The sequence below is a fragment of the Coloeus monedula genome, assembly GCF_965178545.1.
Source record: "Coloeus monedula genome assembly, chromosome: 1".
NCBI lineage: Eukaryota > Metazoa > Chordata > Aves > Passeriformes > Corvidae > Coloeus > Coloeus monedula.
Window position 1 is genome coordinate 102,509,363 of NC_138781.1, and position 24,871 is coordinate 102,534,233.

A 24,871-nucleotide genomic window follows, 5' to 3' on the forward strand; every position below is an offset into this window, starting at 1 on the left:
CCATATGAGAGATTAAGTTGAACAACATGCAAGGTAAGTGCAGAAAAACAGTTTCGATGCAGGAAGAAAGGGGCTTTATTTTAAACACATTTCGATTTTTCTTTGTCTCTGGAATCATACCACCTCCCTAGACAGCACAAAACTTCTTATAACTCCAATGTGATGGACAAAGTGACATGACTAGCCTCTTCCAAACTCCTTTTACTTTATTTAAGACAAAGTTTTTTGAGCCATTCATAGTCTGACACAGGAATCATATCCCACTTGTGTACGCCTTTCCACAAAAAATGGACCTATTTGAAACCACTATGAGATATTGTGAGACACTTATTTCCTTGTCAAAAGCTTTAGTGGTATAACTTGGGTGGCCAAAATATTTCTGCCAGTCAATTTTTTTTTTTTTTTTTAATTAATACCTTTTTCATTGGAATGCTTTGTTTTACAAGAACTGAAGGAAATAGTAATTTTAGTTATAACATCTTGAGGACACAGGAAATGTAGACAGATTTTAGGAAATATAATTTTACTGGGCAAGGCAACAGAAAAAGAAATGAGAACAATTCAGGAACACAAGTTGACACTAACAACTAGAGGGGCCATAATATCAAATAAGCCGCTCATTAATTCTATTGGTTATGTAATTTTCAACATTAAATAGAGATGAATATTTGCTTCCTTGTTCATCTTTTCATATTGTACAGTCTGTTTCCCTCCATGATCAGAGCAGAAAGACTTTGAAAGTCTATCCTCCCATTGATAGAGAATTAAATTAATGAAATTCTGAATTCTGGGTTTAATGCCAATGAAGCATGAGTCATTTCTCTACTTGCTGAACATGTACAATTAAAAAATAAACACCTGAGAGCTTATATTATCTTGTATGAAGGAAAAAAAGAACTTTGCCTTGGCAACCAGATTGCTTTATCTCTGGGATTTTTAAAACTGTGGCTTAAATTTTATCTATTATTTTTTGAAAAAACATATAACCAAATAAACCTTTTTAAAAGTATCAAAGCTACTGAAAAGACAAAAGGAAAACTTATAAAAATCTTAACTACTTTGAAATAATTTAAAACATCACGTTGCAGGCTTTAGGAAGGTTTTAAAAGACTAATAGAGTTGAAAAAAAAAAGAAAAAAGTTCCCCTTTTTTATGAGTAGTACATTAGGTAAATCTACTTTTTAAATCAAGGAACATTATACCAAAATTTGCTCCCTGTGGTATTATAATGGACTTGTTGACAAAATTCAGTCTAATACATTGAAAATATTCCTGTTCTTCACAACAACAAAATAGCATTTGAAACTATCTAGACCACTGACAGCCTTGTATCAGTCAGAGAAACATAAGAAAGGGAAAAATTGCTGTGCCATTACATATGTAAGAGTCTTACCTAGACTTTTCACCAAAAAAAAAAAAAAAAAAGCATTTTCCTATTGTGGGATTATACTTTGCCTAAAACTTTCTTAATGCTGAAAATAATATAAACCAACAAAAACCTAGAAAGTCAGTTTTCCTATTTCCTCCATTTGTAACTCTCTAGAACAATATTAACTTCAACAATGAATAAAATCCCTAATACTGCCTGCTCATTGAGAGATCTTGCAAACAGATTTCTTGCTGACTGTTATCCTTTGATTTCTTCCAGGAGATGAAATAAATCCTTTTTTATTAAGCTATGGTCATGTAGTTTACGATTTTCCACTACTATTAGCACGTTAACTTAGACTTTCTTTTCTCTACTAGACATTGGCACTATCATTTAGTGCTGTTCTCCATGTGTTGCTCAGTGTGGTATGTGATAGGGACTCTTAGCACCTGGACCATTTCTCAGTTCTCCTACTCCTCATCAATAATTCCTGCTTCATGTGTCCATCACTCAGCAGCCCACACATACATTTCCTGGTTTGTTGGTTTTTTTTTTTCTATTCGGTTTCTTGACCTTTTTTTTTAATCAGTCTTTAAAACCACTTTTACTTTTTCTCTAGAAAGACAAATTAACACCAGTTGATGAAAAGATGTGGAAGGGTTACTAAAGTCACATGTTACCAAACTTTGCCAAGGCTTCTTTTTTTTTAGATTTTTTTTCATATTAAACAGGCTTTTCTCTTTCTTGGTGGAGGGAGGGTGGGGCTTGACATAGCTATATCAGAGACATCCAAGTCCTCTGCCTCTCATTGATATTTGATAAAAGGACAGAGGCTTGAAGGGCTGCTAGGTAGGATAACTTCTAGGACTGGTAAAGGCAGCATCTCACACCTGCAAAATTATACTAGGCTTGGCTTGCACCGGGCTCTCAAGGCTACACATCAGTGTTGGTTACTGTAACTTGGTTCCTCTCACAGCCAGGAATTTGGATCATCCCAAAGATTCCTTGTAAGCACAGATGAAAAGAAATGCACTTCATCTGGAAATAAATTTTTTTTGATGTTTGGATTGTTCACCAAAATGTAAAACTTCTTTACAGATATACATCAAGCACTGAACAAGAATGCAGAAGATCCTACAATAAGTTTTCTGACACTATTGCTCATATACCTTGATCACTCATGAATCATCTAAATATTGCTTCAAGTAATGCAATGCACTTCCTCTCATCATCATTGTTTTTCTTTAACTTGGTCTGGAGATAAGCCCAAAGTTTTAACTTGTTTTGTGTTGGTGTAACATCTCATCTGGAAGAACACCACATTCAGAGCTTCCACTTGCATCCTTTAGTAAATGCTATATAGGAATAATATAGTCCTTAATTATCAACATCTGGCAAATACTGTCTAGCCACATCTGGGTGGATCAACCATCCGAAAAATTAATTAGTAAAATATAGAGCAGTATATCAACCTTAAAAACAAGAGAAGAAACTGAGAAGGACTCCCCTGAAGGAACCAACAGTTAACAAATCTCATGCTATAAGGTCAAAAAGGCAAGAGGATCAGAGGAAGTACTTAGCTTATGCCCTCACATGGGAAAAAAAAAAATTAAAATGATCTTAATTTCCTTGAAGATTTTCCCTGATGTCTTATGATAATAATTTGTAACCTGAGAGGTTCACAGAAACTTGAAGTCACCTTTCTGCATGATTATCCTAAATTTGACACTAATACCAAATTCCTTCAATTCCCTACTTCCTGCCAAAATGCCCAAGCATTGTCAGATGTCAGGGTTCTGAGTTAGAAGACACACTAAAGGATTGGTCTGTATTAGTTTTAGTGCACTTCTGTGCCAAAAGACTTGGAAACCATCCAAAAAATATCCTGATAGATTTCAGAAGTCTAACTCCACTTGCCTCTAGTTACACCAACTGTAATTTAATTTCAGTAAAGTCATGCTGCAGATTTCTAGTAAATAATTCAAGTGCAGGAAAACTACTAATATAAGAAAGTCTTCAGTGGCAGATAGCCATAGCCTAAATCCAAGCAGGACACACAGGTATAGGCAGATGATCAAGGAAATTATTTAGGATTGTTATATGGAAAATAAAATCTCTGAACAGCACACCCAGGCTTTGAAGTGGACAGTTACTTCTGTCTAGCCAGAAGAGATCAGATAACAGATTTTCAGTAAGAAATTTCTGGTCTCTCTAAAAACACTTTAGTCCTTCCCTGTCTATCAACCTAAAGTCTTCTTTTTGAAAGAGCATTTGTTACCTAGGTAAGCAACAGGAAATAATTACAAGATCACAATTTCACTATAGTAGCAAAATATTTTATATTATAAAACAGTAACTGTCAATCTTAAAACACCTATCCTATAAAATGTTTGGGTGTTTCATTATCCTTTCAGTATCTTAATAATATTCTTAGATATGAAAGGCTATTAAATTCCAAAATACACTTAATTTAAACAAAGGCTCATATTAACTGGGACGCATTGCTTCTTAACAGTAAATGTAATTTTCCTCTTTTCTGATTACTTTCTTTGGAACTACATTTATTTCTCTCAAAGAGAAAGGATTTTAGGAACAATTCAATACACTTTCTTTTTAATCTACCACACTTCGTTATTGACCTACACTGGACATTGATTTGTTTGCTTCTTGTACTAAAAATCTGTTCTAGTCATGCAGCTGAAGAGCTAGGATTTCCTTTTGTATGACATGGACATGTAAAGACTGTACTTATACAACACATTGTGGGGTCTGGTGCTCAAATTGTACATTTAAATAGATGAGATAACTCTTCCACAATTATTGGAATATTACTTCCAAATCACGTATTATGTTTGCATCCCTATGAAAATTACAATTCCACAGTAAATAAGAAAGGAGGTCCAAAAGAGAAGAAAACCACAAAAATAATGAATAAAATCTAAAGTGCCCCATTCTGGGTTATATCCTATTTGAATTCTTCCAGACATGTGCCTCCCATATGAAACTGGGAAGGAAATGATTCCGCAATTCCATCTACTGAATGTTATTTCCACTGTGCAGTCCTGGAAATTGCCTGGGCAGAGGAAAAGGTCTGAATTTACATAAATGGGTTTCTGTTTTGCATTGCACACTACTTTCCTGTCATTTAAGTTCTAACTAGAAAAAATAGAAGCAGAAGAGAGAGCTATGAAATGCAATCATTTATCCTCTTATGTCTTAATAATGGCCCACATACTACCATCTGTTGTGCAATACTATGCAAGCAGTAATGTGACAGAGCAAAAGCCAACACTGGGGCAAGGAGCAGGGACTCCAGTGAGTGACTCCCACACAGTAAAGAACCACGTCAAAGCAGAAACAGCATGGCAACAATAAGAGAGTGATATAAAAAGCAAGGGCCATGTTAACTATCACAGCAAGAAAAGGGCAAAGGAGGCATCAGTATGCTGCTTCCAGTCTGCAAAAGGAGATGCTGGCTCGTTACAGATCAAAGGACCACAGAAAGGATCTCAAAGCATCTAAACACCTGCCTCCAGCTCAGCTTTCAGTCATACTATCTGCAGCTAGCAGTGGCTCCTTCGATGTTGCTAAATCCAATTGCCACAGAGTAGAAGTTTTGTTACAGCTTTGGATGGAGCTGGATGTGATTTGGGCTCTTAAGAAAAGGGAGTGTGCTGCCTGAAAAGCATAAAGACCTTTGGGACTGGTGAAATGTCTGCATCAACAGAAGCACAGATCATACATCAAAGGAAGTGCCTTATTTTTTTACCTCAGCATTCATTAGATCATATCTATAACACTCTGCCCAGTTTTGGGAATCCAATGAAATTGATACAACAAAGTGAGCTCAGCAGAGTGTCCCCAGGACAGCTAGAGCTGGACCACTTGTCCAGTGGTGCAGAGAGGTTGAGGGCAGCAGCTGCTCCATCCTGGCTTTGGGATGCATCTAACTGCATCCCCCAGGGCTGGCAGGGTGGTTATCAAGGAAACAGAGCCAGGCTCTTTGCTGCTGTGCCTGGAGGGAGGAAGATGGACTATGGGCATAAACTGAGGCACGAGATGTTCAGGCTGCATATGGAAAGCAATGTTTTCACCATGAAGACAGTCCAGCAGTGGGACAGGCAGCTCAGGGAGGCTCTGCAATCTCCATCCCTGGAGACTCAACTGGACATTGCCCCAGCAGGAGCTGGACAAGAGAACTCTTCAGGTCCATTCACATAAGAAATAACTTAAGTCTAAAAAATGGATGCTAACAGACCTACAAGGATATTTGGACCTTTGTGAGTTTGCGCAAGCCCTCAGGGGATTAGGCCCTTCAGAGTATTTAAGATGGAACACATTTCTGTGACATCAGCACATACTGCACAAAACCAGCAATCAACAATAGGATGAGGGGATGCAAGAGACTGGAAAACAACACTTAAGCTAAAAATGTACTAAGAGGCAGAAAAAAAAAAGAAAAAAAACCTGTTTCATGAAAGAATAGCAATTCTTAAAACACAAGATTACAAGAGGAACATAACAAGGGAGAAGAGAAATCCCAAGATCAGAGAAGTGAAAGAATGGATCATAAAAGAGTGAAAACAATTCAGAAAGAGAACAGAAGAGTTTTCCCCATCTCTGCACATGGATTTACCCTTGGAATATGAGTTGTTATGGTAACAACACTCTAGGATTTTTGCCAAGGAGTGGAACATCAACCTCCACATTATGCCTCTAGGGCAGGTCTCTGGCTGCTATTTCAGAGGAGTAAGAAACTTCTACCAAGTAAATGTTCATTCCTCTAAATACTAAATGGAAACCACACCTATAACAGCAGTAAGAATCTTGTCTGTTGACTGAAAAAGTACATAATAAAAACCAAAAAGGGGCAGAATTAATGAATACATTAAAAATAAATCAGGCTAAGTATAACACAGTAATGTCAGGGCAAAAAAGAAAACTTTGATGAGAAGAAATATGTGTAGATCTGATAGTAGAAGGATGACTAATAATTCCTTCTTACCCTCCAGATAAAATTGAGATTTAAAAAATTGAGATTTAAAAAAATGAGTAAGTGTGAATTTTTCAGCATTTTTGGAAAATGTAGATGACATTATGCAAATTTAGACTGAATACAAAATAAAGTAACAATTTTAATTTCTCACAATTTAAATAAATGCAAGAGAAAGAGAAATTATTACTATTTACAACTCTCTCCATTCTTTAAGTCTTTACTATTTCTAAGTATTAGTATATCTGACTTTCATATAGACTACAACATGGGCACCCAGCTTCATGCTGTACTATAACTGATCACTTACCACATAAGCAGTTACAAACTCTTTATTTTGTCTCAATGAAATCTAAAAAAATCAAGGATGGAAAACAGTCTTCCTCGACTAGCTGTTGTTATGCCACTTTAAATGCTAAATTGGTTGACAGTGTTGGTAAATCAAGCCTAGCAGGGCAGAGTAAGCATATTAAAGTCATATCAGCTGCCTTTACTAGGCAAAGATGTAAGGATTTTTCCAAGCTAAGTTACTTTCTCTCAAGCCGTGCTGCTGTAATACTGTCAGGACTGAGCTGCTGCCTAATCCATAAAATCAACCAGCCTACTGGGATTATTCTGGTTCTGGTTGGTAGCCTGGTGATTGAAAGTGATAGTTAAAATCTGATCAGTTCACGCGCATGTGGACCTATTCCTTTAACAAACATTTTAATTAGGATTTTTAAATACATATTGAAAAAAATGCATTCACACTTCACGGGGTATTTCTACAGACAGCCATTTGCAGAACAAAAATCCCAGTTCTCCTCAATCCCATTTCCTTGCTATCCTAAAGTTCCTTTGAAATATGTTTTCCAATCTAACCTTTCATTTTGAAGAGCAATCTGAATACCAGGCTACTGTGTATGCATTAAAATAAAAGGCGAAAAATATGGCCTCCTGTAAAAGTGAGCGTTAACAAAATTTAAACTAATGCCTTAATACTAAAACAACATAAATTTTCTAATTTGTAACCCAGGTGCACACTTGAAAAATAACACCATGCTAGAGAGACGTCAGAGGAGGAAGATGATTCACAACTCAAATAAAATGGGTTTCACAATTATCCTTTCAAATTTCAGCTGCAATAAAAAAAAAAAAAGCTTTCAATATCAAACTTCTTGCTAGAGTTACTAGGCATGCAAACAATATTAATGAAATATTTCACTATGAACATTAGGTCATTAGACGAGGGTTAATATCCTTGTGAGGTGACTAAAATATGCTGGATAGTTAAAAACCATTTCCAGTTTTCAGAGTTTTCACTTTTAACATTCCCAAAGTACAGGATTATGTCCAGATCTGTTCTATTTTTGACCCAAAGGTATTGGCTAATTAAAAGGAATATGTTACTGGTTTTTGAGTAGAAAGAAAAGGAAAAACATACTTTTCCAGAACTTCCTTTAAATTTTTCTCTCAGTTTACTTAAATCGGCTGACTTGCAACAGTTTCCATAATTATCTTGTTAGATCAGCTCAATTAAAAATAAGTGTTTATTAACACAGACTAAATTTGAAAACAAATCACTTACATGCAGTAAGTGATGTGTATATATAATTCTTCCTGCTAAACTGCAAGTTAAAACCCTAACCACGAAATCTCTCCCTGCATTGAAAAACTGGGTCAGGAGTGTTAGAGGATTCAAGTAACCGTAGGCTTTCAATGCACATAAATTATTAGGTCTGTATCCATGCTGTACATGATGCCAGTGGCTGAGCCCCAGGTGTAATTCCCCTTCCTATCCCTTTCAATCTGTGAAAGCCTTTAACTTCAGCTGTAGCTCCCTTCAGCCAGATCTTGAGACCATGGGGGAGATTGGGGTCAGAATCAGGTGACAAAGGCTGGCTTACCTCTAACATAACACTCACAGGGGGAAAAAAACCACAGCTGATAACAAACTCATGACGCCGATGTTAAGGACCTTTCAGACGCTGAGTATCTACTGAACTATCAAGAGGTATATTCAGAAAAAAAAAAATTGCATTAGCCAGGAAAAGAGATGAGACATCTTTGTCTTTGCATTCCCTATTCTTGGCTTTCTCACCTTATGCCAAAGGGGAGGAATAAACACACACAAGTGCAGGACTCAGCTGGGGGGCTCAGACACACTGCTGGCCATGGACAACAGCAAGTGGTGCAAGCCCACGTGCGTGCGTCTACAAGCACAGCCACAGACATATCCACTAGACTACAGTGTTTGGTTGTCTTGCTCTTAGAAAACATTAAAACAAAAAATACATACCCACCACAAAGGTAGTATTATTTGGAAAACTTTTCTCCCCATTGATTTTTAAAGGCTGTAAATATGCCTCAGTGTCTTTAAAAATAACTCCCATGCCAATCCAACAATGCTAAAATGGTCATTTTGGTGCTGTTCTTAAATATAAACATATATTATAGGCATTTCAGATATTCTGAAGAAGTATTAATAGTGGCAGATTACCTATGAGATCCCTGGATGCTCATCAGAAAAATGCATCAACTAGATGAAAAACTACCAGCTATAGAGGGAAGATAAATTAGTTTAGTTTAATCTAAATTCAGCCCATGCCTGTACATGTGTATGTACACACACACTCAACGTGGCCTAGACTTCTTTGGGAGAAAAAGGTGAAAGAGAGAAAAATGCAATAGAGAGAGCCTGAGGTAAAAGAAAAAAAAGAAAATTGCGAGAGTGCAGCAACTTGCAAGAGAAGAAAAGGAATGATTCTAAACAGAAATGTAACCCTTCTTTTAGAATTAATTTAAAATAGTTTTAATTTTTTACAAAATTTTTGAAATGTTTTCATTTTATTTGTTTCTAAAATTAGCTGAAATTTGTTAGCTGATAATTTGAAAATTCTTTTAGCTTAATTGTCATTGGGGATAAATTAATTTTGAGTATCTATTATGACAATTACATACAGCTACATTTTCAACTCTAATGCATTTTTAATAACCTTCATCAGCCAGTGATTTGAATTTCAAATCTCCTTCTGTGAAGAAGTAAAAATTAGATAGTTTTGTGCTAATCTTCATAATAAATTGCTCTTTATTTACGTTGCAAAGCCTCCCTAACTCCAAGTAAATCAAAACCTTAAATGAAACTTAGTACTCATAAGACTTATTATATTTCATCTCCCTTTATTAAGAGAAAGCAAATTACAGAGGCAAACCTGTTGGCCCTCCCTCATACACCATAACCTGCTGTTTGTACCTGTCTGCCTCCTTTTATAGCTACTGCACAAGGGTCCACGCCTCTTCCCATTTCCACAGCAATATGGTAACCATTCCCCAGCAACACAGAAATATAATTCAGACTAGCTTCAAGGGAAAATGTTGTCATTAGGAAAAAAAAAGTAAAATCCTCACATAACATTATTTTACTAGTGTTATAAACTGCAGTCTAAAAAAATCTAGTCTTTAACTTTCATCATGACCTTTTATTATTTATGTAGTATACCTACTTTTGACACTTGAATAGTGAAAATACATGCACAAAATATTGGAAAAAATACAAATGCAGAGTTGAGTGCTGAAGGCTAGAAAAGGAAGACCTCAATATTACTTTGATTACTAGTTCCGTAAGCCTAGTTTACCATTTTCCTGTTGTTTATGGCAGTGGGCCCCACTGGGTCTGATTTATGGCCTTCCTACCTTTTATCTTATGACATATAAATACCTTTATGTTTATTGGCACCTATTCTATACATATTATGATACACATTATCATAAATATATGATTGCATTTGATTTTCCACAACTATTTTTCACCACAGCCAGAATAAATGGTGAATACCATTCTGCTAAGTAGAGGCTTTATAAATTTGTTTGACTGTCATAAATTCATAATGTTTCTCTGACTTAATGGTACAGCCTGACTTCTCTCAGGGTTCTGTACCGGTCATCATACAAGTATATTTCACACAGATGGTTTTACTAATGTTAATTTTCTTTTACACCTTCCTTGCTTCTGAGATGTGTGGATTATATTGGCAGGGAAGAAACAAGGAATTGCATGGTGAAAACGAATGAAAGTCAAAAACACGTCCTTTAAACTTTTGATTTGAGTTTAAGATATCCAGATTCCACTTTTCACTTGCATTAAAAAGGAGAGTTTGGTTAGTGCAACTCTCTTTTATATGCTAGCTCAATCCTTTCCTCTTGATTTCCCCCGAAGGACCAATGAGGATGTGCTTCAGAGACCTTAATTCCAGTCTCTCCCCTCCTAAGTGCCTATCCCCCAGCTCCACTGGGGTCCCTGCTACTGAAACCCTCTCTTCCAAGCACAGGATCTTCTTATTTTGGCACTGGCCTCTCCAGGGCCATGTCTGAGAAGAGAACACCTCCCAGCTGCCGGAACAAATGAGGTAGTGTTATTGGAGAACAATTTACTTGGGTGTAAAAACTTGAACAATCCCTCCTTGCTTTCTGTTAATGTGCACCTGTCCTGCTGCACAGACTTTCTTTACCAGGTATACTTGAGCTGAAGAGACAGACTATGTCCATGCTCTTTGCTTCCTTGTTCATTCACCTCCCTCTCATTTTTGGGATTGTTATCTCTGCACCAGTCTCCCTGGCTTTGTGCAGTCAATTAAAATAGATTTATTACTTTTAGTAATATACATTTTCTTCAAAATCTTCCTATCCTATTCTTCGCTTCAGCATTTCTCATATAATTATTTGAGCAGCCAGCGCCTTCCATCAGCCTTGGTGTTTCTTACAGATACCCAAAGGATAAGGTGCCTCTCACAGAGTGCCAGAACACTTACTCCTTTATTTTTCTTCCATGCCCTAAGATTTGGTCTATTTCTTCTCTTAATTCAACAATTTTCCTTTCCATGTGACCAAGTGCTAGAGGATATGCATACAGAGAATCACTCCACGATCTCACCTCAAACACCTGTCCCTGTTCTAGTCTATAAAAATGACAAGTAGTTCCTACAGTGAATACCAGTCTTTAGTGCTGAAAGAACTGGGGGAAACATATTTCATTACTCAAGAGAGAAAATAATCTGAATTTCCATCACATTCAAAGCCTTACAGATGACATGAAACATTTTAGCTGTCAAAGTCAGAAGTTTTTCTATAAAATATGCACAAAATACAGGTTTGCAAGGCTTTAAACTTTGCCAAAACATGGCTAGATTTCCATGGCAAAAGCAGAATATACATAACTGACACATAGACCACAATATACTCTACTGTAAAGCAATAACACTAGAGCAGTTCAAAGAAAATTCTCCTGAGACAGTTTTAAGAGACACTAGGAAGATTAAGTTTACTTTTTCCATCACCGAAACATGCTCAGGAGAGGGCAAGACCAGTTTGACATAATACATGCAGGACAGGTATGTATCAAGAGCTAGTAGCAACTTCAGTGACACATACTTCATAGCTCACAGAAAAGCTGTGTTAGATGGAACCCCTGGAGATCATCTGGTCCACCTTGAAAGCAGTGACTTCAGTCAGGTTACGCAGGGCCTTGCTGAGCTAGGTCTTCAAGATTTCCAGTGAGGAAATACTGACCTCTCTGCTTAGCCTGCTCTCATGTTTAGTCGTTCTAAACATCAGTTGGCTATTCTTTTTTTATTCCTTATATCAAGCTAATTTCTCCTGAAGTAACCTCTGCTCATTGCCTGCTGTCCTTCCCCTGAGCATCCTTGAGAACACCTCAGTCACCTTATCAAAATTGGAAGGCTGCAATAAGTTGCCCCCAGGCCTTCTTTCCTCACTAGTGCAAATCTAGTTCCTTCAGTCTTGCCCCAGGTTCTCCAACCTCCAAGTTCCTCACTGACACTCTCTGGGGATTTTCCTGTCTTGAATAGAGCAGTGAGGGGACCACAGTGAGCAGAATTAGGCACAATATTATAGGTCTGGCTCAGTACAGAGAAGCCTTCCAGGCTGAGAGTTCTCATGCTGCTGCCCATACTCCTCCTGAGGCTTTCCAGGACATGGTTTGCCTTCATTGCTGCTGCACAGCTGGCTCAGCTCAGCTCACTGCCCAACGAGATCCTCGGGGCCTTTCCAGGAGAGCTGCACTCCACACATTCAGTTCCCAGCCTCTTTTATTGCTTTGGTTATCAGGCCGTGAGTGCAGGACTTCTTGTTTAGCTTTCTAGAGGTCATGAAGCCTCCAGTCCTGGAGATATTCAAAACACAACTGGACATGGCCATGAGCAGTGTGATCTGACTGATGCTGCTTTGAGCAGGGGATTGAACTAGATGGCTCCAGAGGTCCTGAATTGTTCTAGGGTTCAATGACATTTTGGAAGTTTTACATTATCTTTTTTTTCTCCTCCTGCTGAAATGTTTAAAAGTTTCTCTCCTATCCAACATTATTTTTTCCAAGAAAAAGGTTTGGTCTTCCAGCTTCTTTTAATACTTAATATAACAGAAATACAGGCTTCTATTTAAACAGCTGATTTGCAAGAGCAGAGTGTCCTTTTTGCTGCCAACTTGTACACACACACTCAACTACTACTATGAATTTACTGTAATAAAGTGTACATGGATCTTCATATAAGAACCACCACTAAGAGGTCTTGGTGTTGCTTTGTGTTACAAGTAGAGATTATCTTTACTTTTCCTACTGTTATTTCCCTCTTTGATACTTAGATTCAGCCACTGATGTCACTTTTGAGGAATTCAACACCATACATTGACCCTGCTTCTTTATTTAACCTGTGAATTTACACTTCAAATTAATACACTCCAAATTAATACACAATTAATACACAAATTAATACATCTAAACTCAAAGGTTTAGATGGATGAATGCAATCCTGCAATACAGGAAGGGACTCATAGGATAACTTATGCGGTTTAGGTTCATATTTGTAGGACCTCGAAATCCTGTCAACATGCTCAACTTGTAGATTTCTTCATTACATTGTTAAGGAAAGAAGATGTTATTGCCTTAATACAATCTTTGTCAAAAAAGATTTTGCTTTATTAGTTTGTATGCTGCCCTTTGATGTGCTCAGACTCTCTTAATAGCTTTATTACCAGCACAGCTCCAATTATTCCTGCAATTTGCTTTCTGGTACACAGAATGCTTGCTTTGAACAGCCATGTTGTTCAAATACTTCACTATTTTAAGAGGCATCTGATAATTACTGCAAATCTTTTTGTTTGGTGTACAGAACTGTAGCAATTTTGCCAACAGTTATTCATTTAAATAGGGTTAATTTTAATCTCGTTGGCTAAGTAACAGCAGCCTATGGAAGCAATGTCCTTCATAACCTTCCCATACCAGCCACATGATTTTGCTAGAAGATATTATTTGAAAGTGTTGTAAACAAATATTTGAAAATAATTACATGTCAAAATGAGGAAAAATAAGGATATAGTTTTCAGGAAGATTTAGTTATCTCTGCTTTGGAAGACATGGCAAAATAGGGATGTAAAAACCACAGAAAGTACATTTGGGCACCTCCTTCAACCCCAAAGAGCAAAGAATTACAAAAAGCAATTGCTAAATTCTCAATTATTTGCAGGTAAAAGCTTGCAATATATTATTCAAAAGTAACATAGTCACACACATTCAATGGGTTCATAAGAAAATACTACATTGAGGTCACCATTTTGAATTTTTCTGAAAGAAGTTTTGGGAAAAAAAAAATACCATACTTTTAAAGAACAAGGGTAAGGGAAGAAGAGGGAAAGGAAGAAGTGTTCTAAATCTGGGGTGGTTTTCAAAGCAAACAACATCTGTGAATGTGACTAGATCTTCATAAGGTATTCCTATTTAGCGTTCATCAAAAAAGAATTTTTGAGTGAATTTAACGAGATGAGAAAATAAAGACTTATTGAGGAACTGCAGATCAACTAACAAATAGTAGAAACAGAATGGTCAACAGAGCAAAACCAGGGAGGTTTGAATTTGAGATTTTGAAAAACAGGCAGCATAACAATTATATCAAGAAAAAAAACTGCAGAAGGGGAACTCAAATAATATTTAAATTTAGAGGCAAATCAAGTGTTTTAATATATCTTATCACAAAAATCACAAGAATTAACCCTAACACATTTTGATGGCTATTTGTTCATCTTTCTTTTTAAGAACACCTTTGCAGCTGAGAAACAATGCAATATCATGAGAAATAGCATGCCAGATTATAGAAGTCCATAAGGAGACTTCTGATTTGTAGTGAACAAGAGTAACATAAGAGTCTGAAATACTCCACAATAAAGCAGGACTCTTGGACTAAACTGGAATAAGCAGTAGGCTAGTTCACCTCTCTTTAGCAATAAGAATCTTTATTTAGGCAACCTGGCAGTGGCAGAGAACATCACAGAAAAGAACAAACCAGAACAACCCACAGGTAACTAGGTGGAAAAAAGGAGAGAGAAGTTCTTATAATGATTATGATAATGCTGCCATATATAAGTATTTTTACTTTTCATTTCAGGGCTGTAATTATATTTGTGAATTGTATGAGGTACCACATATATGACCGTGTCAAAATTCAGTGGTTTCCAAAGTTATCAGGAATTCACTTACCCTGAATAAGCACCTCATGGTTTAAGGTTGTCTCAGTTAGAGACTAGGAACTGTGCTGTAGAAGAATAAGTATCTTATTGTTCCTGAATACTGTGCTCTTAAGCACAAAGAGAACCTGTCCCCTCCTTCCTCTTACCAATCAGGACTATCTGGCTGTGTGCTTGTGAGCACATGTGGACAGGAGACCTTAATGCCAAGAAGTGCTCAAGAAGCTGCTGTAGCAGATGTAAGAGCTTGCCATAAATCATTGGGATTGCATTCCACAAGTTTCTTCAGGACAATCAACCTAAGAAAGAAATTTGTAAGGTATCTCCTATTGTGCGGCCCTGGCCGCAAGTTTAATCCAGTAAATTACAATTAAAAGGCTACTGCTGTTCTCTTTCTTGATTATTATCTATTTTTGGGGACACATATTATATAAGGTGCTTAACACCATCTGTCCCATATACATTTTTGACTATCAGAAGGCATTACTAAAATGTTTTGCAATTTATTTCCTTTTGCATTTGCAGATTTATATAAAGCACATCATAATCGAACATAATGACAGGAAAAACAACATAAATCTAAAAATCTTATCCTACTTTAATCTTTCTAGCTTAAAACTCAAAACCTTAGAGATAGCTGTTGTTTACACAATCTTAACAGAACAATCTCTCATATTAGGGGGATTAAATCAGTAAGTCTTGATCTCTATGCTAGATATCAGCTATTTATTTATTTGAAGGGTAAGCACACTAGCACTGACAGATTCAAGTCTGTCTTGCTCCAAGACAGCTATATCTCCAACCCACAACACCTTCACTTCATGTGAAGGCTATTTAACTTATAAGTGAGGAGGAAGCATGCATGAATGGAACCGGAAATTTTACAAAGAATGGAAGAATCCTCATTTTGGTATTTATGGACTACTGTTAGTAATTCAGCTATATCATCCTTAAGTGGCATTTGGGCTCTTGAGTAACTCTGTTCTCTGTGTAGCTGGGCCTGAAGTATCTATGATCAAGTTTATAACACAAAGACATGTCTAAAGAACCCTCCCTCACATACCCGCACCAGAGCATGTCACTTTTCTCTACAGTAAACCCCAACGTTGAAAGTGCTTATTTCTCTTTCTTGCACATTTGCTTCATACTCTGGGGTCTGTGGCAAGGTTTTTGATCCTGATGGGTCAGAATCTATTCTGGTTAGCTGCTCTTCAAGCCCTACTTTGCTCTTTCTAATTCTGCTTTAAGAATCAATTGGCCAACTGTGTAATGCTTTTTCTCGTTCATTTGGATACACTCCAGGTTTGGACGTTTGATCTCTCATTTCTAGTAATCTCCATGTTGCTACTTAACCATGCTGACCTTCTGCAATGCTCCTGAAAGTGTCTCTTAATGGGTTACAGGCACTGGTACTGCCTGATCAGTATATCTCCAAAGCATGAAAAATTCACTTTTTATATACCTTATATCTTCTATTACAGAAATAAGAAATCTTTTTTATTTACGATCTCTTTCAAGTTAGTAAAGCTGTGGTGTCTGTGTTTGGTCTTTTCTGACAGTGTAAGTAAGGGTGGCTATCGAGAACATACCCACCCCTGGCATGGATGCAGAGCTATTGCTATTTTATCCTCTCTTTGGAGGGAGCAATGGGAGTCAACACAGCTGTTCTGCACAACCTCTGCAATGAATGTTCAAGAGAAAACAGAACAGCTAAGAGATAAACTTACCTGAGCAAGAGTGCAATGATCTAAATTTACAGTAATGAGAAGTTTTAATTTGATACCAGAAACTGCAATGAACAGATGAGGTCACATTTTGGCTAATGAATGTAATATGCACTGTTGCTGTCAGGAGGCACTTGTCTAGGACTAATGCCATTACTGTTATTTATAGTAAGAAAATTACTAGTAAAAAAACCCCAATGCCAAAGCAATGCACAACAGCAATTTACAGAATTACAGAATAGCAAACAAACCCATACATAGTCTGGACACTGAGCAGGGGGAGGGGAATAATTTTTCTAAAGAGGACAGCTTTTTTACTCATTAATGACTATTTATTTAGCATATGTAAAACAGAAAATCTCTATTTTTATTTGTCTAAACTTTGTGTTAGCAGTTCTGGGTTTTTTTCTTTGTTTAGCCCCTTCTATAAATTACACTGCCCAGTACAGAAGTTTATTATGTAAGTAGAGGAGATATATAGTCATCCAGGTAAAATACTTCAAAGAGGAATTTCATTTAAGCCTCATTCAAGCTCAAACACGGAGAAGTGGAGACCTTGATGAGTTACTTATATCAGGGTACTGTTTGCAATCCTGAATATTGATTTGAACACAGATGAATCAAAGATATTAATTTTTGTTATATTTCCACTTGAGATGTAAAATTTTCTTCTATATCTCTGCATAAGAAAGCTAAAAATAATTGCACAATACAATCTAACTCTGTGCTACTGCTAGGCCTTCTCCCAAGGTAACGTAGATGATCTGAAAGTCTAAAGGACATAAGTTCCTAGAGAAACACAGTGCATTCTGAGTACTCCTCTACACCAACCCCTTCTACTACTTACAAAGAAATTGTACAGGGAAAAGGATCTCAGGGTTGATATATCTAGTCTTATATGAATACTAGTGAATGAGCAGAGCCTTTTGTCCCTCTATGCACATTGTCCTTTCATAAGGAGTCAGGCTTGCAACATATTTAATTCTTACTTTAAAAAGCACAAAGTCTCAGTTCTTCAATATTTAATATTTTTTTCATTGATTCTCAGTGTTCAGAGTTAATCTTCAATTTTTTGTACCATATGCCCTCTTTATATTCTGTGATTGAGAAAGGAAATGGAGAATTTCAAAACAGGGCTACTAGTTTGCACCGACTAGAGACAAATACGCATTTTGAACAACTTCAAAATATAACAAACCAATAAACAGCTCTAGAAAAGAAAGAAAGAAAATCACGGTATTTTCATCCAATACCAGCAATCAAATAACTAAATTTGATCCTATAACAACGTGCACTGTTCCCTCAATAGTCACACTCAATGACTATTCACAACTCATGCACATCTACTTCACCACTATTTTATTTATCAGAATGGAGGCAATTGAGAATAAACACTATGAAATAATAAAATATCCTTGGAAAAAAAATCAAGCCAGAGAATAAGAGTCTGGGTTTCTATTTTGTGATAATATACCCTCAGAAATGATTTCATGGCTTAACTTGAAAAATGGGTATAATCCAAGTGAACAGATACAATTCCTCTTTCTCTACAGCCAGAAACACATTATCCTTTTAAATAGGAAAGAGTATCCATTTCTTTCTCTCTCCATCCTATCCCCATGGAATGGAATAAGAGGGGAAAATCCAGATGAAAAAGAGTAACACCCCTCCTTTCCATTTGCAAAGGGCGACTCTTCCATCAGTACTGCAACACGCAGCTGCATCTGTATCTATGTTACTTTCTTAGCTTCTCAAACAATTCCTGCATTTCACATTATTTTTTCTACAATGATGACTGTTGACAAGCAACATGCAAAGTCTTTCTGAGTCCTTTTACACATTAGGTATGCTATAGGCGGAACAGGCTCAAAAAAGAATTTTAAAAAAACCAACACAAAACCTTCCCCAAAGCCTTGCAAAAAAGCTGTGGCCGCATCAGAAGCCCACGTTGGAGCAGGCTCCTGGTCTGTGCACCCACGGAGAGAGGAGCTCGTGCTGGAGATGCTCTGCTGGCAGGACTTGTGTCCCCACAGGGGACCCACAGTAGAGCAGTCTGGCTACTGGAACTTGAAGGCCAATTTGTAGTTCTATGGTAAAAATATCACACCTGCCTTCAAGAGATCTAGGCTTACATTAACACCTTCTCACTGCTTGCTGTGTGGCACTTGGTTCAGTCATCCTTATGTTTCAACTTGACAGGTTTAATGGAATATCTAACATTGATATGTGATAAAGCTAACAGTGACTTGAGAGAAGATAATAGGACAAGCACAGATCCCTGCCCTGTTTTAGGCTTAGCCAACATCAAGTCTACTGACAGCCTTGGAGGGGCTGGTAATAGTAATTTACGAGACAGAAAGAAGAACTCATGCTCAGATATCTTGTTTCCCATCAGAGAAGTGTGAGAGATAGAGAAAGCAGGGAGTATCTCATTCAGTGAATCCTGATTTTTTACTATTAAAAATCCTTTTTGTTGACAGAGCTTGTAAATCCTGAGTTCTGGGAAAAACCTTACACATTCAAAGAGTGTCACCATTACAACTGAGGTATGTAGCATTTTCAGAATTTGTTTAATACTTAGCTAACAACTACTGATTAAACATTTGAATAGGCAGCCAATTTTACACACTTCCAAATTACGAGTGTTTAAATAAAAAAAATATTCTGTTGCTTCACACACACTAAGGGCTTTGTGCTCATCTGGAAAAAACTAGTGTGATATTTCACCTGCATCACTGAGACTTACGGATGTTTTACTGTGCTTTTATTGCCAGGATTAGGTTTTCAACACGACTTTCATTGTATTGTTTGCAAACCAGACATATCAAGAACACACTCTTCCCAAGGAAGAGTGATAAACAGGCAATGCTTCAGTTCACGAGAAAGGCATGACTTACCTTGTGAAAGTTCCTGAAATATGCTGCCTTCTCATCTGGAAATTTTTCTAGCCTCCTGGGTCCTTTACTGGAAGCCTTCTTGAAAACCAACCAACAACGCCTAAAAATCTGTGAACAAAATCAGTGGATTCTATTAGTTTTTCTTTAAAGGTGGACAGTATCACAAATGCATTCAGTTACAGAATTGACTTAGGAAGAAATTTTAAAATGACAGTGTTCTACTTTAAGAGTCTGGAAAATCCTGAGAGCATCAATTATTTCTACATAAGTATACCAATTTGTCAATTTATGCATTTTGATTGCTTCAATTTCTGTCATCACTGCTAAAACTGACAATTCCTGAGATGCAAGTAAATCCATGAACTTTGAATAAGAAAAGCATTTAAGACTGTCATTTCTAGCTTTCACGTTAGTCTATCCTCTTTTTCTATGAGAGGATTGACACCATTGAGAAACATTCATTGCAGCTTTTAACAGAAAACAGTCATCACCTTTAGCATCATTGTGCACACAGAAAAGAAAACACAAGGTTGAAATAAGAACGAATGTGGCCGTTTCTGGTTAACAACATCTAGTTCTCTCAGTTCAATGACAAACTTTCTAAGGAAAAACTATGCAGACTAGTAAATTTTGGGAACATGTAGTGAAAAGTAAAATCCTCCTGAAAATTTTAATGAGAAACATGCTGGATTTTGCTTAGAAAGCATTGTTAAACAACAAGGCAACAAGGGTACTTTATTAGACTACCTACCAAGCATTCTGATCATATTGCCATAACCAGAATTTTAAAATAAGAATTAAATTATCAAATAATCATACACTTGCAGTTCAAAGAGAAGATGATTAATGATAATCCTCTAGACTATATTACGCAAATAAGAGATTAGATATCAATCTAGTTTTATAATCTATGGCAGCAGTTCACTTCATGCTTCTCTCCAGTGCTTGGACAGCTCTATAAACAATACCATATGAAATTTTATGTTATTAATTCAAGGATGCATTGAAAAAAGTCCCAAACACAATACTAGTTAATGATTCCACTGGCCATAAATGAAGAGCCTTAATTCAGTACAAATTCTCCAGAATTTAATGACACAGCACAAGAAATACAGTACTATTAAATTTGGATCAACCATATCTCCCATTACAAAAAAAAAGCCAGATAATTAAAAAATACTAAGGAAATATAAGCAGGCAGAATTTTCCCCTCAGTCTGTTGTCTAAACTGAGTACAAGGAGAAAATGTAGTGCCATTAAAATAATTAATCTTAATTAACCACATTATGACATAATACTACTGACACTATCCTGTTGCCACTATCTAAGATGAATGTTATCCGTCAAAATTAGTGTCTTCTTTTAAAGAACTACCATTGGGCTACAGTATCAATATGTTTAGTTAACAAGAGTTTTAGAAGAAAACATGGAATGTAATTAAATCCTTTGCAAGTATACTCCTTACAAACAACACAACTTTTAGGCTTTTTCTACTAAGGTTGTAAAGTGGCAACTGTACAACTGTACTTTCTATCTCAGAAATTACTTCACCTATCCTGAGGGAAAGCAAAGACAATATCATACTTCCTGAAAAAATATGACATTACACTTTGGGACATCATAAACCATCTTTATAGATAGTACTTTCTTCAAATAACATCTTGGCAGTGCTGGAACTTGACTTTACCAAAACTACAGCACTGCTCCCACAGTTATTTCTTGATTAAACATATTAACTCTACACAATTTTATTGTGTGAAAAGCTCCACACACAAAGATATGGAATATTCACACTATTTTGATCTTACAAAAAATGGTAGCACCAACTGTCCAAAAGGGACATATTTATTCATTTAATGAAAGTGTCACTTTTGATAATACTCCTGGCTCTTCTGGGATCTTGGGTGGTTTTCTTAGTCTATGCGAAGTTTCAGTTCATTCCTCTTCCTCTGAGGAAAGCCTTTTCCTAGGAAGTTCTTTATGAAGGTAAAAACCACTAGCATAATTTCACATGTTTTCTTGATTTCCTTATTTTCATTATGTGCCTTTAATGTCTTGCAGTCCTCAAAAATTTCTCTTTAGAAAAGCCAGACCAACCCATGTCATCATCTGTGGTGGTGGGTTTTAGCATAGCCATGAAATCTGTACTTTACAGATGACCTTTTGACAGCTGGTGATAATGAAACAGGTATTTTGTGTTAATTAACAGAACTTTTTCAAAGGTTGGTGGAGGGGTTTCTGTTTGGTTGGTTGGTTGTGGTTTTTTTAATATATTTTTATATGTGTTTTTATGTATATATGGGACAGACATATTTTGTTGCAATGTGAAGTATCAGTTAGATCTAGTATGTTAGAAATATCCCTAAAAAAGGACATCACAGTCAAGGAGTCAGATCTCTCCCTGTGAGGATGAGAACATTTTCTAGATCAAAGGTCATCTACTGCAGACTCCAAAGCCCTTCCTTTAGTGACAAATGAGCAGGTTCTCCTAAGTGACAGCTTCAGTCTTTTTTTCACTGGATATCAATTTGGGACAGTGTGAAAGTGAATTTGAGGGTTTGCAGATAAGCTGATGAAATTCTAGAGGAAGGGTTTGACCTCCTTATTACTGGGAACTACCATTAAATACTAGGGCTAGATGCTAGTTATCTTTAAGGATGCTCCTTGTCAGGCCTTGTCACAAATTTCAGAACTGAGATGAATTCAAAGGCTTCAGCATACAGACTGTAGGAATGAACAGCCTTTGCTTTTTGCTTTTAAAGAACACTGAATAGCAGGAGGAGGGAAACATAAGTTTGTCCTTTAGACTGTAACTGCTTCAATTTATTGGCATCTGTTTTTTCCAGACCTTTAAGAAGAGGAGAGATCTGAAGAATGAAATGGCCTAAAGAGGACTCCTGATATTCTATCTACATATGCCAAGACATATCCTTGCATTTGGATTTTTTTTTTTTTTGCAACCTAATTTTAAAGCTGGTATAAACATATACAGTTCCATTGCATTTCAGCAGCATTTTACCTTATTATGCCAACAGACACTTTGTATCTTAGTGTTTGAAAAAGCATTAGCATATGAATTTACCTATAAATATGAATAAATAGGTGCAGATGTGAGCACACAGCAAACAAACATTTGCCTTTCATAAGGCACCTTATTGTTATGCAGAAGCCTACTCAATTATTCACGAACTGTGAGATACTCTTTTATCCCTGGCCTACTTTAGGATGCCATTGGCTGTAATCAAAACTTCTGAAAGACTTCTAAAGTCCTCAAATAATTGGGGAAGCCATTGTGAGAGAAATCAGCATCAGCCCTTTCAGAACTGAGAGAATTAGAACCACTCACGGTGTTGTCTCCATAGTACTTAGTATTTCCTGTGAGACTTTAGTGTCTGTTTTCCACATGTGCTTAATTGAAGAAATGCCAAATATTTGATCATTTAATCAGGGTTACATCCTTGGATGAGCACTCACTGTTCAACAAATATGATTTTAAAATTTTGTATCAAGGGCAAACAACACAAAGTCTACCACATGCCATTGCTTTTTTTACTGGAGAAATTCAGAAAGATGGCATTAAGTACATGCTGGGTTTCAGTTTTCTTTTATTATTGTATCAATTAGAAGGATAAAACTTTATTCATTACAATCTTGATAAGGATTCTATTGAAATTACCTGCAGAGCCTTAGGCATAGCAGAACCTCTTTAAACAACATGCTTCCTATCTCAGTTTTACAAGATGGGCAAAGCACAAAAAAAATATTCCTCCAGATTCTATTACCCAGGATGTTGTGCAATTTTGTATCAGTAAGCCATGGCAATAACTCAGCCCATTTGTGGTCTGGTAAGAACTGATTAGGTTGCCCCTTGTGATATCATATGGGAATGATTTTGATTACAATGTATAAGCTTGCGGGAGAGAGCAGCCTCTTTCCTAAAGATGGACCCTGAGCAGCCTCATCTTATTAGTGAGAGAAGAGGATTCCAGAACCTGGAACAATATAACCTTATAGCTGATACATTTCTATTAATCTTCAGAGATCCTTTCTTTTATATTTTACTTGAAACACTGCAACAGATCAATTAATTATGAAATCTCCGCATAATCGTCTTTCCATACTTTTTCTTCTGCTTAATATAGCACATTGCTCAGCTCACATTTTCAGCATGATTGTATTTTTTAATATTCTTGACTAATATGTGCAAAAATTTGGCCTCTGAATGGGCTATTACTTTTCATGCTTACATCATACAATTCTGTTTTATTGTTGCCATGGCTGTTCACAACTAATCCATTAAAATACATATTGCAGGAAATCCACTGGCTAAGTTTTTTTTTTTGTTGTTTTGGTTTGTGTTTTTGGTTGGTTGGTTGGTTCGGTTTTTTTTTTCAGAAAGAAAAAATTTTCCTTTCTCTAAAATAATCAAGTTAAAGTGGAAATCTTATGTATGATTTTCCATTTTCCAGAGATTTCTAAGGCCTTTTCCTAGTCATTTGCAATAAATACTTTTGAGATTCACATTTCTTTTTATTCACACCTGTAGCCAATAAAGCTTTCACAGTCATCACTAATATTTAGAAAAGGGATTTTTACTGACAAATTTCTACCCATTACTCCAGAAATCTGACACTCAAAAAACCCAATAAAAATCAGAAATTTAAAAAAAAAATCCCCCATCCCTTTTTTTTTCTTTAAATAAAGTTACAACACTATAAGCTTTTTTTCCCAAACCACTTTAGATGCTCTGAATCTCCCTGCACCTCTCCAAAAGACAGTACAAATGGCAGCTTTCTTGGGTATAGTGGAAAACCATCTAATTTTCTGCCACTAGCTGTAGAAACATTTGTCTCTTGAGAGAAACAGCAATGAGTCAGCTCCTAATTACTAACAGAAAACACCACTGACCAGGACAGGCACTGAAGCATCACTCATGGGGCTTTTTGCTAGCATAACCCACCAAATTTTCTCCCAGGAAGGCAACGACATAATAATATTCAGTTCTGCATTTACATCTCATTATCTGCAGGAAAGGCTAGTTGATTTCTCATCCCTGACTTGCCATGTGCATTGCTCTCCTGTTTGACAAGACAACATCTGCAGTATATGCATTAAAACCACTTAAATATGAATTTGTTCAAGTTTACCTCACTAGTTATCTACATTAGAAATGGATATTTTTTAAGGGATATGTGAGAGAAATGCAGTTTGTTGTGAGATTAAAAAAAATGTAGTTACAACTTAAAAATACAGCATTCATAGTGAGAAAAATAAAAATAGTCGTCAAAGTAAAGTCATATTTAACCATTGTTTTGACACCCACCATTTTTTGATTCTGTACATAACTTGGCTAAGGGAGAAGAGACAAGGGGTGACACCT

The 24,871-nt window shown here is 36.4% G+C and overlaps 1 protein-coding gene across 1 annotated transcript in view; it reads right to left on the reverse strand.

The window, feature by feature from the left end:
• The window catches only part of DOK6 (docking protein 6), a gene marked incomplete at both ends in the record, with an annotated part of 249,450 nt that overhangs the window by 135,101 nt on the left and 89,478 nt on the right, over nt 1-24,871 (reverse strand). Inside the window, one exon of the mRNA XM_082290095.1 lies at nt 19,492-19,599. Coding sequence (XP_082146221.1) covers nt 19,492-19,599 — 108 coding nt within the window. The remainder of the gene's footprint in view (nt 1-19,491; nt 19,600-24,871) is intronic.